Genomic DNA, 15,789 nt, shown 5'->3' on the forward strand with positions numbered 1-15,789 from the left:
AAAATCTTATGGAAAACATACAAACGAACGGGAAACGAGATGGATTTTTCATAAGGCTTTTTCTGATTTATTAGCATCGAAGGTTAAAGATTCCAAGGTGGCTTATGAAGCTCGTCTTGCTGACAGTAAAAACCCGAAATGCTTCTATAAATAAGTATAGGTATTCGACATACTCTCGGTGGAACCGTAAGAAAACCTCAACTTCGAAATTCTGCTGGCACTCTAATTACAGAAAATGAAAACATTGCAAACGTTTTCCCTGACTCGTTTGCAAATGAGTACATAGTATAACCATTAGATAGTCCCCCAGATATTGCAACTCCTCAATGTGGCGTATCTTTATCTAATGTTGATTTTATTGAAGATGAGATCCGTGTGAGGCTCCAGAAGCTAAAAAAAAACAGATCTCCCGGACCTTTTTTTTCCTGTGAAAGGGGAAACCCTCATGGGCACCAGCGACTTAGGTTCGATCGTCCCTGGTAGTGCCCCTTCCTCGACCAGCGACGTCGAGTTTTTCTCCAGCCCCCCTGGAACCGCGTTAACCTCTAGCTCTTTTCTTTCTTTTGCCTTGACTATGTGGACTATGTAATTGCTGATTTCCTTCCAGTTTCCTTCGTTTTCCGTCATGAATGCGGACCTGACGAAATATCTGCTGCCATTTTGACGGAGTGTACTTCTGCCTTAGCAAGGTCATTGAGTCTGCTTATGCGACAATCTCTAAATACTGGGCAGGCACCTGATGACTGGAGAGTAGCTACAGTTAAACCTATTTTCAAAAAAGGTATTAAACTTGACGCAGGAAACAATCGTCCAATCAATTTAACATCTACAGTTGGTAAGGTGATGGAATCCATTATCATCGTTCGTATGATGCAGTTCCTACTGGACAATAAAGTTATTCCTTTTGAACAGCATGGGTTTATTTCCGGCAGATCCGTATCTAGTAACCTCATTTGTAGCCTTAATGATTGGAGCAGAGAGTTAGGCAACGGCAATCCCGTCGATGTTGTCTACTTTGATTTTTCCCAAGCCGTCTGGTGCATAAATTTAAATATAGGTATAAAGTGTTGTTTACTAAGGTTTTTTTTTATTCTACAGGATTTTTAGGGTAAAAATTGGCATTTCCTTTAGTTCTCAACGAGAAATGTTAAGCGGAGTTCACAAGGTCCTGTTTTGGGGCCTCTCCTTTTTATTATTTATACAGACGATCTTGGTCGAGTTCTTAAGGGTCCATTCACATTATTTGCAGATGGTCTGAAAGTATATAATACCTATGTTAACTGCGATCTTATAAATGTTGATATTAAACCTATATCAAAATGGGCGCTGAATGGTTTCTTCCTCTGAACACAGACCTTGGAAGCAATAATCCTAAATTTAAATATTACCTTGAATCTCATTTATTAAAGGACATTCTCGATCTACGCATCGAACAGGAAGGATGTCTTCCAATCTGCGCCGCTCACAGCGAACCCAGAGCTTCAGCTCCCAGCCTTCGACGTCGAATCGATCAGCTAGAAAACCCGGTGAGTCCAACTTAAATTTTAAGCATGGCAACCCCAAACCAAAACAAACCACCAAAAGCCCCGACCGCCGCACCCTTCGTGAGTCTCACACCTCCGACGACTCCAACCTCTCCCCAACAAGGAAACGCTCGAACTCCAACTCCACCGTAGTCTCCCACATCTCCGAAGAATCCGAACCCCAGGAGTACTTCAAGTACTCAATCCAAAACATTCCCACAAAATTCGCCCCCCAAAAACATCTCTACACCCTCCTAACCACCCACCTCTTAGTCCGCGACATCGAAGTTCTGAAAGCAAACTTTAACAAATCCGCCCTCCTAATCACACGCAGCGAATTGCCGCCCAATTTCCATTCCCAGCTTTAAAGGTAATGCTCCGACGCTAGCGTCACCATCGGCCCCATAAACTCCAGAAACAGATCCCAACAAAACCCCAAAAAATCTCCCTTCTTCTCCATAGTAGTCCGCGATGTTGACATCAACATCGAAGAGATGGACATCGTTAACCACGCCACCTCTGTAGACCTGAAAATCCACAAAATCTGGGGGATCGTCTCCAAGAAAACCAACAAACCTACCCCGCTAGTCCGCGTCATTTCCAGCGACCCCCAAACCATCAACACCCTCTTAAACTCAGGCCTCAACATCTTCGGCCGCCACCACCCATGCGAGCCTTCACACCCACCACCACACCTGTCCAGTGCCCAAAGTGCTTTATACTTGGGCATACCGCCTCCGAGTGCAACAAAAAACCCATTTGCCCCACCTGTCCCGACACACATGCACCCAATAAGTGCCCCAAAACCGACCCGCAATGTCCTTTCTGCCACGGCAACCACCCAGCATGGTCCCGGAAGTGCCCGGAGTTTGAAAAACTCACTGTAACCCCTGAGACCCCAACAATCCCGACCTACATCATAAACCCACCAGCCGAATTCGCCGATCCTGTCGACCCCCTCGACGACGTTCCCGAACCAGTCGAAATCAACGTGTCCACCATCCACGCAAAAGCCCTCATAGCCTACACCACAAAACTCCTCTTTGACCTCTTCCCCCACGAAAAGTCCAAAACCCAGTCCGCCATCAAAGACGCATCCCAAGCCATCTTCAAAATAACCCCCCAATTCAACCATTCAGGACACCGCCTCTTCATAACCTTTGACCTCAAATGACCACACAACCTAACATGCATGTTCCACAGCCCCCGCTGCACGTTGGGCCACCCACCCAACGTGCAGCCCCCATCCCCCTCTCACAGCCTCCGAACCCCACGCACGACTCCAACCCACCCACATTAACATTTCAATCATCAATGTCAACTGCCTAACCTTCAAAGTAAATGCCGTCAAAAACCTTATCCAAACTGACAACATCCATACACTTTATAAAAGACCAACGCCATTCTATCATCCCGAACACACGCGGAACGGCCCTCCTTATCTCCAGAAAATTCCCATCCGTCCAACATGACCTCCCACACAACCTAGCAAATCTTGAAGCCATCGCTGCCAACGTCTTAATAAGCAACATCTGAATAACCATAATCTGTTACTAGAATCCACCAAGTGAAACAATCTCCTCACTTCTCCTACAATATGCATCACAACTCTGAACGCCATTCTAATCAGCGACTTCAATTCTCGACACACAGATTTTGGTGATACCGTTACAAATCGCAACGGCAGAAAATTAGTCAACCATCTGACCAACTACCCACTCTTTCGCAATGAAAATAGACAACCCACTCTCATCACCCACAACCGTGCTTCTATACCAGACCACATTATCATTACCGAACCTCTGATTCCGAAATTCAACACCCCCTGTTCGATCGGCACCACGGTCACCTCAGAGCACCTACCACTAACCGCCGAACTTTTATTACCCGCTCCACCCCAACCCGACAAATTCGTACTAGTCTACGACAATAAACACGCCGACTGGGCAAAATACAAAGAACACATTACCGAAAATTTGCCTCCAATTTACGAAACCCGCGACACCGACGCGATCGACATTCAAATTTTGCAACTCACCGACACAATCACCACCGCTAAAGAACATGCAATACCCGTGAAACGCATACCGAAAAACAAACGACCACTTCCACCGCGCATTCTAACATTAATCAAACAGAAACGGAAAATCTACAGAGATTTCGTTCGAACCCGCGATTCACTTCTAAAAACACATTTCAACCGCCTAAACGCCCAAATCAGACGCGATATAAATCAGTAGCGGGAAGAAAAGTGGTCGGGCACCTCCCTTGACTACCGAAACGGAAAGCAATTCTGGAACAAATTCAAATTAATTCCCGGACAAAAAACACAAACATCAAACCACCTAATACAAAACGGTATATTTGTCTCCTCTCCCGAAGACCAGAGCAACACCTTCGCTCAAACACTTCAAGAAATCCATGAAATACCCCGCGACCCAAATTTCAATTAAGACCTCTACCACCTAGTCTCAAGAGAAGTGCAGGAATTCCGTGAGCAACCCTTCCACACCATAGCCCTCCTAAACATGCATGTTAACCAAGACGACCACGACCTGACAGACATAATCTCCCTCCAAGAAGTCGAATCCTATACCAAAAACCTTAAAAACTCCAAAGCCCCAGGCCTCGACCAAATTGAAGCCATTTTTCTCAAAAACCTCCCACAAACAGCCCTCTAAGCCCTAACCACCATTTTCAATAACTGTATCAACGCTTCGTACTTCCCGACTTCTTGGAAACAAGCCTCTACCATAATGATTCCTAAACATCATGGGCAAAATTTTCGGAAAGATGCTAACAAATCGCCTAAAAATTTTCCTAGAAACCAACAACATCATTCCCCAACAGCAGTTTGGCTTCCGCTCTCAACGCTCCACAATGAATCCCATCCTAGAACTCCATACTGACGCGTCCCGTTTTGCCAACCTCAAGGAGTGCACAATCGCCGTCTTTCTAGACATCGAGCGGGCCTTCGACAAGGTTTGGCACGACGGACTCATCTACAAATTAATTAAACGCCAAATCAACCCAAAATTTATTATGCTCCTAGACTCGTTTCTACATAACCGTTCCTGCAGAGTCAAAATCCACAACACTCTCTCACAACCCGTCAACATTAGAGCCGAAGTCCCCCAGGGCTCCGTTCTCTCCCCCATCCTATACTCCGTATACTGCAGCGATTTTCCATTTGCAGACACGCCCAGGACTAAGACGAGGATATTCGCTGAAGACACCGCGATCTGGGCCTCCCACAGAAACCTCGACAGAGCTATTCTCCTAACCCAGGAAGCACTCAGACGAGCCGAGACGTGGACCAACGACTGGAGAGTCAAACCAAACCCCCTCAAACCCCAATCTATCTGCATGTCCTACCCACACGCGTTCAAAAAACAACGTAAATTCCGAGAATCGCGACTAACATTGCATGCCGAACAAATCCCCAAACAAAACACAGTCCGATATTTGGGTATAACCTTCTCCCATAACTGCTCCCTCAATCCCGACCTAGAAACCAGCCTTAAAAAGGTCCGAAACCGCTGCAACCTCCTCTACCACATCCGTGGCCGCATCCGCGGCTGTAACCCCGAAACCCTAAAATTCACCTACAACACCTACATACGCCCAATTATCTACTACAGAGCACCCATCTACGCGACACTTGCAAAAAAATCCCTCGAAAAAATAGCTGCATGCGAAAGAAAAATCCTCCACCGTATTTACAGACTAAATTACAAGTTCTCCTCCATGCATGTCCACCAACGCACAAAATCGACCCCCATCCTAGACCGACTTAAAACACTACAGAGAAAATACGTAATTAGAACCATTAACGCGAACAATAACACAATCGCCTTAAACACATTACACACATCACACAAATACCTCGCGGCTAACAACCGCCTGCTTAACCGTCTTCCGCGAGTCCCTAAACATAAAATCAAATTCCCCCCAACAACTCTCCTGGAGACCCCCCCCCCCAGACCTTCCTAAACATCATGGGGGACACCCCCATCTCACTGAGAAGATCCTAATCCCCACCTCCGACGACGACGACGACAACGACGGACAGTACCCCGACGAGACGACCCCCCCCCCCCGACACCCCCACCTCCGGACATCTCTCTTTCAGCCGTCCCCCGAGCGACAAGACCAAGCCAGGACCAGGACGGACGACGACGCAACCAAGACCAGGAACCACAACGACAACAACCAGGACGAAGAAGGACGACGACGACAACCAGGACCAAGCCACCGCCGAGGACAACGGACAAGACAAGACACGACACGACGCAGAAAACCACCAACCCTAGTTTAATCCTAATCTTAAGTTTAGAATTTATTATAGTTACTTAAGCGAAACATGTAAACCAATTATCTTAAGAACAACCAGTTAGTTATAAATCCTATTGTATCATAGCCATGTCCAGCGCTGAAAAGGCCCTAAGCCTCAGTAGCGCCCCACACTCCATGCCATGTAATATCTTAAGGAAAAACTGTTACCAACCAGCTTAAATAAATGTATTTTTGACTTTGACTTTGACTTAAAGGATGTTGACTCGCAAGTTGGTATGATTAGGGTTTCTAATAAAAAAGGCATTCCCTAACGCATCCACTGCAACGATAGCAAAATTGGATAAGTCCTACATGAGACCCATGCTCGAGTACGGTAACGCTGTTTGGCACCTTGTTCTAGTAAGATATAAGCAGGCGATAGCATTTATACAACGCCTTATTATCCTGATGTTACCTACAATAAAATACCCAAAAATCCGAGGCGATGCAATTATAACTTTTAAAGCTTTTAGCAATGTAGGGTCACCCATCCGTTTACTCTTCTCCACCTCTGTTGATCTTCGAACTCGCGGTCATCTGTTCAAACTACAGAAAGAGGACTTTCGAACCAGAATTAAGCAGTTCTTCTTACTAAACCCAATTTTTAACACATGGAATTCAACTCCTCATATTGTACAAAGTACTTCAGTAGCTAATTTCTAAATTGCCTTCGGCGCCTTCCAGAAGACTCAGTTTATTGTTTAGAATTACCAGTTTAGCATTATAATTATTATAATAGATCTAGTTTATATTAAATAGTATCGGCACTGTTCCTTAGGCATAACAAGTCATTATCCTCTGGCCAGTTTTACATTTTAAATAAATAATCATCTCCACCAACAATGTGATGACGTCACCTCAAAATTGTATATAGTAAATGTGTTTAAATTTTATAAAAAAAAAACATACTCCTAGAAGTGTAGGTTATGAGTCCGTGTTAGTTTTTACCCTAGACAAAAATCAAAATTTTATAACATTTTGTAATTTAATTTTGAACCAGCAAAACTGAATGCTCTAAAATCTTGCAAGCGTTTTATCGTAGGCATGGTACATCGACATTCAAAATGTATCGGTTTATCTTCCCCAAAAATTGATGATGCCATCTCAAAATTTTGTATAATAAATAATATATAAAGTGTGCAAAATATGATGACTACTTGTGATTTATCACTGCTTTAATGTTTTTTTAGAATTGCTTATACAGGGTGACCCAAAAAATTAATCAATGAGACAATGTATTTTATTAATTAAATCAGGAACGACTCACTCCATTTTCCCGAAAATTTTAGAAATACAATACTGTTGTTATTTGTATTATAGTGTATTCCTCCAAATTGGTGATTACGTCATCAGAAAATTTTGTAAAGGAAACACTCACTTGAAGTGTATACATAGCATGCTTCTTTACCTTTACTTTAAGATTACATACATAACTTTATTTTAACTTATAGGGGTAGTCATAAAAAATAAAATTCGCATAATTAAATCTTATAATAATTATTATAATAATATAATAGGAGTATCATAATAAGGGAAATTCGGTCTAAATAACCTTAGACAGTTTTTTTTTCTTCTCGCTTTTCTTACACCTTTTACTTCTCAAGCTTCAGCTTCATTTCGATCCACTTAATTTAATACACACTGACTATGAATGTCTTTGATTTATTTATCTTGATTTCCATTTTTCAATTCTGCAAAACTATAAGGCGCTAACTTAGTTATGTGTTCTAATAACTTATTCCTCCTTTTCTGTAGATCAGCAATTTTTTCTCTGCATGAACTTCTTTCCATGTCACCGTTTGTGGTCAGTTTCAAGTTAGTACTATCATAACCGGAGGATCTTGCCAACTGTATTACTCACCCTTGTAATCAACCGGTCTGGTGCTGCTACTCTTATTTAACATGTTTTTATTGTTCGGTAAGTCCTTAAGATTTTAGTAAGTTCCTCAAAGTTTGTCCTAGCAGATTTAACATATTTATGTACTTTCTACAGTAAAAAAAATTCTTATTAACCTTTACCTGGGTGATTAATGATTCTAAAAAAAATAATAATAATAAAATTCTATCGTTTTCCCTGTGACATATTCTTCATTTAGCCTTTTTTGTTACATATAAATGATTAATAATACAACCCTTGTAATCCGCAATTTGATAGAATTGTTTTTAGTATCGTCAAGATCTTCATAAACAGAACATAGATATAATGTTCCAGAAATAGATTCTTCAGCATGAATTCTTGATTTAAAGACCACCTTTATTACATTTCCACACTTTGGATTAAACTTTTTCTTAAACATCACTTTCACTGCTGTTCTGCACCATTACGTCGTCCAAAATTCCTTTCCAACAGAATTTTCTAAAACGTCATTTTCATTTTCAGTCTACCCTATTCTGTAACTAGAATTTCCCAATCAAGTTAAAATAATTATTGTATTTCCGTTTGTTTTCAAATTGGATTCTTCCGAGGTGTCATTTCGTCTAGAATTTTATGGAAATTTCCCTTTTGAATCATTTCTTAGCTCTATCCTATATCCAGTTCACAACGATAGTGTGCCTTCCCGATGGAATTATTCCTGAATATTCACCAAACTTCTTGAATTAAATCTTTTTAACAGAACTTTAACACAAATACAGTTTTAAGAAATAATTTTGCAAATAAGTAACAGAATCAGGAATTGCTAACACAATATACCTTGAAGTGCAGACGGTGTTGGTTGTGCTCAGCCATGAACAAACTTTAAAACCATATCCGTTTAGTTTTATGGGTTGAGCACGCCTTCTGCCAAAAGTTAAGACAATTGTGATCCTTGATTGGCGCATGGATTAATGACTGATTCTGTTTTACAAGGTAAATCCAATCCGGAATTTTATTTCCGTATTAGTGAGTTTTATATGAACCTGAATAAATATAGGAGTACTTATTTACATTTTACCCCTTGTATTTCTTTCCAAAATAAAACGCTTAACACAAAGGTAAGTTTTGTCAGTTTTCAAATAGTATTTTCCCAATACGTCTGTATGATCTTTCATTGATTCTATATCAGGATTTGACTGAGCATGATATACTACGTGTTGTTATACTACCAGCAATGTTCACTACTTTAAAGTCAAGATAACTTCTTTGTAATGACAAAATAGTTACTAATTGTGTCAATAAACAAATGGAAGTAGACTAAAGAAAAAATGTGGTATCTAATTACGCACGAGCTTAATGATCCCTTTCCTAAAATTCTAAAATTAGCACAACCTCACTGGAGGTTAGCAGGACATCATATCACAATAATAATCTAGGCCATACAAATATTTCAATATATTTAGAGTAGAATACAAAACCTGTAGATACAATCAAATCTAAAGTCTTGTACACAATCCTTAAACAAAGGAAACATTAATCACGTTGTGACGTCCCGCATAATTTGCGGTTGAAAACGTTAACTCTTTATTGATGGTTACAAGACCGTAACACCAAGTATACAATTTTCTTTAAATAAATAAGTACTCTCTGCAGCAAGAAAATTATTTAGTAATCATTTCATTCTTACCTGTATTGCTGGTTGCTCATACGTAAAAATCTAACTGTTTCTTACTGCGTGCTAAATTCATATTTTCAAACCATTAATAAAGCTGCTTCTGATAACAATTAATTAACATGATTGTGTTTTCATTTTATGCTAGAAGGCTACGCACTCAGTTCGCAACAAAACAACACACGATCAGAAATAAAAACAAATAAACCAAAACAAAACAAAAAAATGTTTATTAAATATATTTGGCATAATTACAATGAGATTACTCAAGTAACGGTCAATGGTCAGTAGTTCTTCTTGTCTTATATAGACCGTGGGCACACAAGCAAACAGGTTCGTACCATCCTATTCCCGTTAATCGTTTGGATTTTCCGTACAGACCTCAACAGTGTCATCGTTGACTTCTTGCTGGGTGGATGTTCAAAATGTACGTTATCGGGCTTCTAGTTGTACTGACGGTGGTTGAGTCACGACCGCAGATATCATTAGGTAAGGAATTATCATGTTTATACACTACATTAGTTTTTTGTTGGTACAAGAAAAACGTCAAAAAGATAACTTAATGTGACTTTTGCAAACAGAATATAAGCCGATGCGACCATTTTATCATCCAAGACCATCAGGTACTCACCCAAGTCAAATCGTGCCTTCGGGTCAGCCTTGGCCTGACAATGCAAATGGCTATCAGAATTTCAATCAGGTGCCTACCATAGCAGACAGAACAAAAGAAACGCAGTCGGAAAACAAACAAACTTCTTTAAGTGGTTCCAGTAGTGGCTTTTTGTGGCCAGAGACAGAAGATGCGGAAGAAGAAGTTACTAAACCACCGACGCAAACCTATACTACCACCAGGAAAATTACTTTAGGTTAGCGTTCAGCTAAATGTTTGTGTTCACTGTTACTGACCAAATTATACCTTTGTCTAGAATATCAACCAACAAGACCACCTCACCATCCCAAACCTGGTAATAATTTACAACCAATAGTGCCAGCAAGTAAACCATGGCCGGCTGGACCTGATGGTTACCTAACAACCCTCGCACCTACCATAGTTGACAGAATTAAAGAAGATTCTTTACAAACGAGTACCCCAACAAGTCAAACACAGACCCCAATTAATTTAGGTTTGTTTCATTTCTGCTAACCCATTCTTAGTAAAAAACACTGCTTTTAATAGGATATAAACCGACCAGACCCTTCTATCATCCAAATCCGGGAAATCACATAAATCAAATCGTGCCTCCAGGACAGCCTTGGCCTAGTAGTCCTGAGGGATATCAAAATTTCAGTCAAGTAGGAAATTCGCCGAATTTAGTCAACAGAATACAGGAAACTAGTTCCACTAGCACAACCACGAAGAGTCCACAAGAGACAATAAGCCTAGGTGAGCATTCACTAGAACACACCGAAGTAAAACAAATTGAATTGTTTTAGAATATCAACCAAATCGACCCTCCTTTCATCCAAACCCAGGAAATAATATTAATCAAATTGTACCCCCTGGGCAGCCTTGGCCTAGTAGTGCTGAAGGATACCAAAACTTTAGCCAAACCGGGAATTCCCCAGATTTAGTCAACAAAATAAAAGATACGACTGTGCCTAGTACGGTTGCAACGGCAAAGCCACAGGAACAAACGATCAGTTTAGGTGGGTATTTACTAAAATTTGCAAAAAAATATAATGTATTTATTCCAGAATATCAACCAAATAGACCTTCCTTCCATCCAAATCCGGGAAATAATATAAATCAAATTATTCCACCCGGTAAACCCTGGCCTGGTAATCCTCAAGGTTATCAGAATTTCAGTCAAACTGGAAATTCTCCGAATGTGGTAAACAGAGGACAAGAAACAAATTCTTCTAGTGCAGAACAATCGAGTACCCAGAGCACCAGTTCCAGTCAACTTCCTCAAAAGCCACCAATTAGTTTAGGTATATATTTAAATTAGCACAAAATTATTATTAATAAAAAACATACAAATTTTAGAATATCAACCTAATCCGCCTTTCCACGCAAGACCAGGTAGTACACTGAGTCAAATTGTACCTCCTGGAGAACCTTGGCCTAACAATCCAGAAGGATATCAAAATTTTAGTCAAATGGCACCAGCTCTTAATGTACAGGAAAGAGTGAAAGAATCTCCTGAATCTAGTACTACAATACAAGTTCCTTCAGCAGTTCCTACACAGACTCCCATTTCTTTAGGTTCGTCGATGGTTCTTATTTATTTCAAAAGGCTGATTTTTGTTTCTTTAGAATCTAAACCTTCAACACCTGGCAATACATTAGCACAAGTTGTTCCACTGGGGCAACTTCGGCCAGGTAGTTCAGAGGGTGACCAAAATATTGCCCAATCGACACAACTTCCTGACTTGCTAACCCGTTTGAAAGATTTTGTTGACAAAAAGAATGCAAAGGATAAGGGTACAAAGCCAGAAGAGACTGTTATTGTGGAAGAAATGGAAAGCAAATCAGGTAGCTAAAATTAAACAAAGAATCCATAGAATAGGTAATTAAAAATAAGCTACTATATTGATATAAATAAACTACTTCTCTTCTTTCTCTCTCTCTTTCTCTCTCCCCAACTCTCTATATTTTCTCCTTTTTCTCATTTGTTCTTTGTCTTATTGTTTCTCTTCCCAGTTTTTCCCATTCCCTCTAATTTTTCTGTCCTATAGTATTTGAAAGTAAAATATATTTAAGACGCACTGTATTATATACAATTTATACAGATATATAGAGCTGAAAATGAAGAAGACTGGTTAGTTATTAAAATTGAAAAATTGAAACAACCAAAATCTCAGGGTTCGTTTATACAAATGATTTTGGTATGAACAATGTAAAACTAGAATATGCCTAGAAGTACCTAAGCACTGATTCAGACTTTGACGGCGGCGGCCGTAGGTGGCCTAAAAATTTGTCAGTGTTCGGGGGCCACGGCGTAATATTCACACTGATCGGTGACATTGCAAATTATAACTGCTTTTTTTTCTTTTTAATTATCACATTTTCAACTAAAAGACTGTTTTACGATGCAAAAAACTAGATTGTTTGAGTGATTAAATTTTAATTAGTGTCATTCGGAACGTAGTGAACGTACTAATTTGCATTATACAGTTATTCTGTTCTATTCTCGAACATTTGAAAACGTTTACTCTAAAAAATTCTAATTAATTAGCAGTCAGGAGCATGACGAACGAGTATCTAAATCGGTGGTGGCATTTCAAGAGAATTTCTGGCGGCGGCGGCGGCGACTTACGCCGGCGGCATTCATTTGTGATCATTATCTATGTAGGAAGTACTTTTCAAGAAACGTTTATTTAATATACTTTAGTGATACTAGTAACATGATCATGTTTCGAAGGGGGTGAATTTCGTCTGACTATTTTGAGATAATATTGACAAATCTTTGAATACATTTTGTTTGATGGTTTTTCATTTTTTATGACAATTTTAAAATTCTTTGTTTAATTTTTGAAAAAGTATTTTGTTTGTCTGTCAATTAGTTTCTCAAATTTATTGTTACGTTTAATTTAATTAAATGGATTTCTAGCGAAATAAAATAGGTGATGACTAATTAATTAGTGCCAAGGTAAAGAAAAAAAAAACGTATAGATAATTATAAATTAAAAGTAAACCATCTGATACTTTAGGATAATCAGTGCGATTAATACAGATGTTGTTAAAAAAAAAATAGTAGCAGCAATAACTCTTTAAATATAATATTATCCTTTTAGATGGAAACCTGACTGAGAGCGGACAATCCAAACCTGAAATCATCAACGGTACTGAACAACCTACAGAATCTTCAGTCAGTGAATTGATGTCAAGCGAGACTTCAACGACAAATGCAGCTGCAACCACAGTAAGAAACATTCACCCCGAAGGAAAATTATACACTTCTGCTCCAGTTAAAGAAACAAATGAACAAAAACTTTCATAACACCCTGTACTAAATATATTCCAAAACAGCAAAATCGTCGAAAATGTGCGACAAAGTCGAAATTTTCTTCGTGACACCAGCGATGTGCCAACTTATTTTATAATAAAACGTATTTATCTATGTATTTTTTTTTTAATAAATATTTTGTCAAGTAACAAAATTGATTTAATTTAATAATAATAATTATTATTAAAGTGAAAAATCATATAAAAAAAAAGTTTTCTAGAATCCAAAGAATGAGATAAATCAAAAGAAAAGTGGATAGACAAACAGGAAGTTTGCTGAAATACATGGTCTAATATTTTGATGGACCCCTTATAACATCTAAAGGGGCCAGAAGCCGCAGCGACATGTATTCTGGCCAACAGAATTTAGGTAGAACAGAATTTAGGTAGACTATATTTTTGATATACCCCAATAAAAATAAGTCCAATGGAATAAAATCTGGAAACCTGGCTGACCAATGCAGATTATCTAATACATGATTTTGAAACCAGTTCACTTTTTGGTAGTCTGATCTCTGAAAAACATTATTGTCTGGATATCTACAATTTAAATAAATCAAGATATTCCGGTTTGGATAGATTAATTATTGTACTGTGACACCTTACTGAGGGATTATTAATACACTTGTTGAGAGAGGACACAGTCGAAGTTTGTTTCTCGTGACATCTAAATTTTTCTCTTGATCATTCAAATCGATTTCAAACTATTAGGTACCTACCTACATTTAAAAAAATTCTCTTTATGCGAAACAAATTTTTGGTCAGTTTGGTGTTATGTTCAGTTGCAATCATATGTGAGAGATATGAACAGGTGGAGAACGAACCTTTAAGTCTTCACAGTTTCGAAAAAACGGTATTTTTTTATATTTTTCCTATATTCACTAGATGTATTAGGATAATTTATTATAACTAGAGATGATGCGCAAATTTCTAGACACCTGTATAAATGAACAGCTAGTCGTAGAACTAATGGCAAGTTTTGTAATTTCGGGTTTTTAACAAAATATAATAGAAACGACAGTGAATCAGGTTAGTAAGCATATTACATAAAAGAAACAATAATAAAGTGGATAATGTATTCTTATACTATATATTTTTTAAATTATTTCCCCTTTCAAATAGTAAAATGTAAACGGTCACAATGACAGCAATCCCCAATCAAAACTAATAAAATCCAAATCGGATTTAATTGCAACATACGAGGTTTTAGATCGTATCAATTAAGTTAATTAATTCCTAATGAGAACTTTTTTTTAGTTCTGTTATACTTCTTATGTAACATTAAATATATATTATTAATACGTTTATTCTGCCTATATTATGCATTGTTGTATATACATTACGTAACACTTGCCATTTATGCGTTTATGATTTAATGTCTACTCTAAAAATCTCTCGCCAGCGTGAAATTAAAAAAAAGGTGGGACTTTTAAAGATCGATTACGAAAGGATGAGTTAATTCCTGTCCACACTTTTGTAGTCATAGTTGCTCCTTAAAGTTCTATGTATCTGTGTAGAGATTTCGACTAGAAGTCGGAATCAGAAAATGTTGAACGTCATTTTTCTGTCATATTTGACGTTTGAAATTTAAAAGTAATGTCACGTCACATCTAGTGTCATAAAAAATATGGTTAGAATACTTGAAGGTGTTTTACACTTTGTGACAGCGGAATGACATTGACGTCCAAGATTGTCTGGCTGCGATGATATGTTATACAGAAATAAATGCATAGCTGAAGCGATATTTACATACTTAATAATGCATAAAAAATGTACGATAGCCTAGACAGAAATTACTAGTCAATTTAATTTGTGTTAACTCTACTCTCGACAAACCGCTAAGGGAAAACCAATATAAAATTGTATGTTTTCTTTGCGTTTCAGGATCTGTAAAAAATTACAATACAAATTTTCTGTTTCCGTTTGAAAATTTCCAACTACTTCGATGACTATTTTCTATTTTGAAATCTTAAGTATATTTGGAAGCAAATCTTACTCTGCATGAACAAAATAATGGCGTACTTGGTTCATTCCATCTGGACAACTGTTGACGTTATCTCAAAAACTTATGAAATGACTGTTTGCTGAAAAATACAGTTTCACGAGTTTATTTTTACTCCCCCAGCATACGTATTGTAATAGGGTCCACGAGCGACTGGCTATTTTCATGTTACCTCATTGTTTCATGAGTACGAAACATTAGGTCTTCCGTTTCCTATGTCTATCTGTCTGTGTCAATGTTTATTAGACAAATAATTTTCAAAACTAAAAAACTAAACTGTTGTATGTTAGGAATATCGTGTAGATGATAAAACGCTAAACAAAATTTGTAACGATCCCTTCAAAATTTTTCATAGTAAGTAGGCTTCAAATTTTATAAAATAACACACTCCTGTATTTGTGGTTTATGAATCCGCCTTGAGGTTTTCCCCGAAGCATCCAAATTTTCGCAAAA

The 15,789-nt window shown here is 38.4% G+C and overlaps 2 protein-coding genes across 2 annotated transcripts; both read left to right on the forward strand.

Moving 5' to 3' along the window:
• The first annotated feature begins 705 nt into the window (after window positions 1-705).
• On the forward strand, window positions 706-1,347 carry LOC135131673 (uncharacterized). Its single transcript, XM_064059520.1, has 2 exons — window positions 706-1,057; window positions 1,250-1,347. The coding sequence occupies exons 1-2, from the start codon at window positions 706-708 to the stop codon at window positions 1,345-1,347; spliced, it is 450 nt and encodes a 149-aa protein (XP_063915590.1).
• An 8,201-nt stretch (window positions 1,348-9,548) lies between these two features.
• Window positions 9,549-13,451, forward strand: LOC135132560 (sporozoite surface protein 2-like). Its single transcript, XM_064060686.1, has 9 exons — window positions 9,549-9,874; window positions 9,967-10,251; window positions 10,312-10,509; window positions 10,563-10,769; window positions 10,820-11,032; window positions 11,081-11,317; window positions 11,373-11,591; window positions 11,643-11,861; window positions 13,124-13,451. The coding sequence occupies exons 1-9, from the start codon at window positions 9,802-9,804 to the stop codon at window positions 13,327-13,329; spliced, it is 1,857 nt and encodes a 618-aa protein (XP_063916756.1). The 5' UTR covers window positions 9,549-9,801; the 3' UTR covers window positions 13,330-13,451.
• Window positions 13,452-15,789: the final 2,338 nt, after the last annotated feature.

The sequence above is a fragment of the Zophobas morio genome, unplaced genomic scaffold (assembly GCF_036711695.1).
Source record: "Zophobas morio isolate AGI-343-1 ecotype UQ-CSIRO unplaced genomic scaffold, CSIRO_AGI_Zmor_V1 ptg000021l, whole genome shotgun sequence".
NCBI lineage: Eukaryota > Metazoa > Arthropoda > Insecta > Coleoptera > Tenebrionidae > Zophobas > Zophobas morio.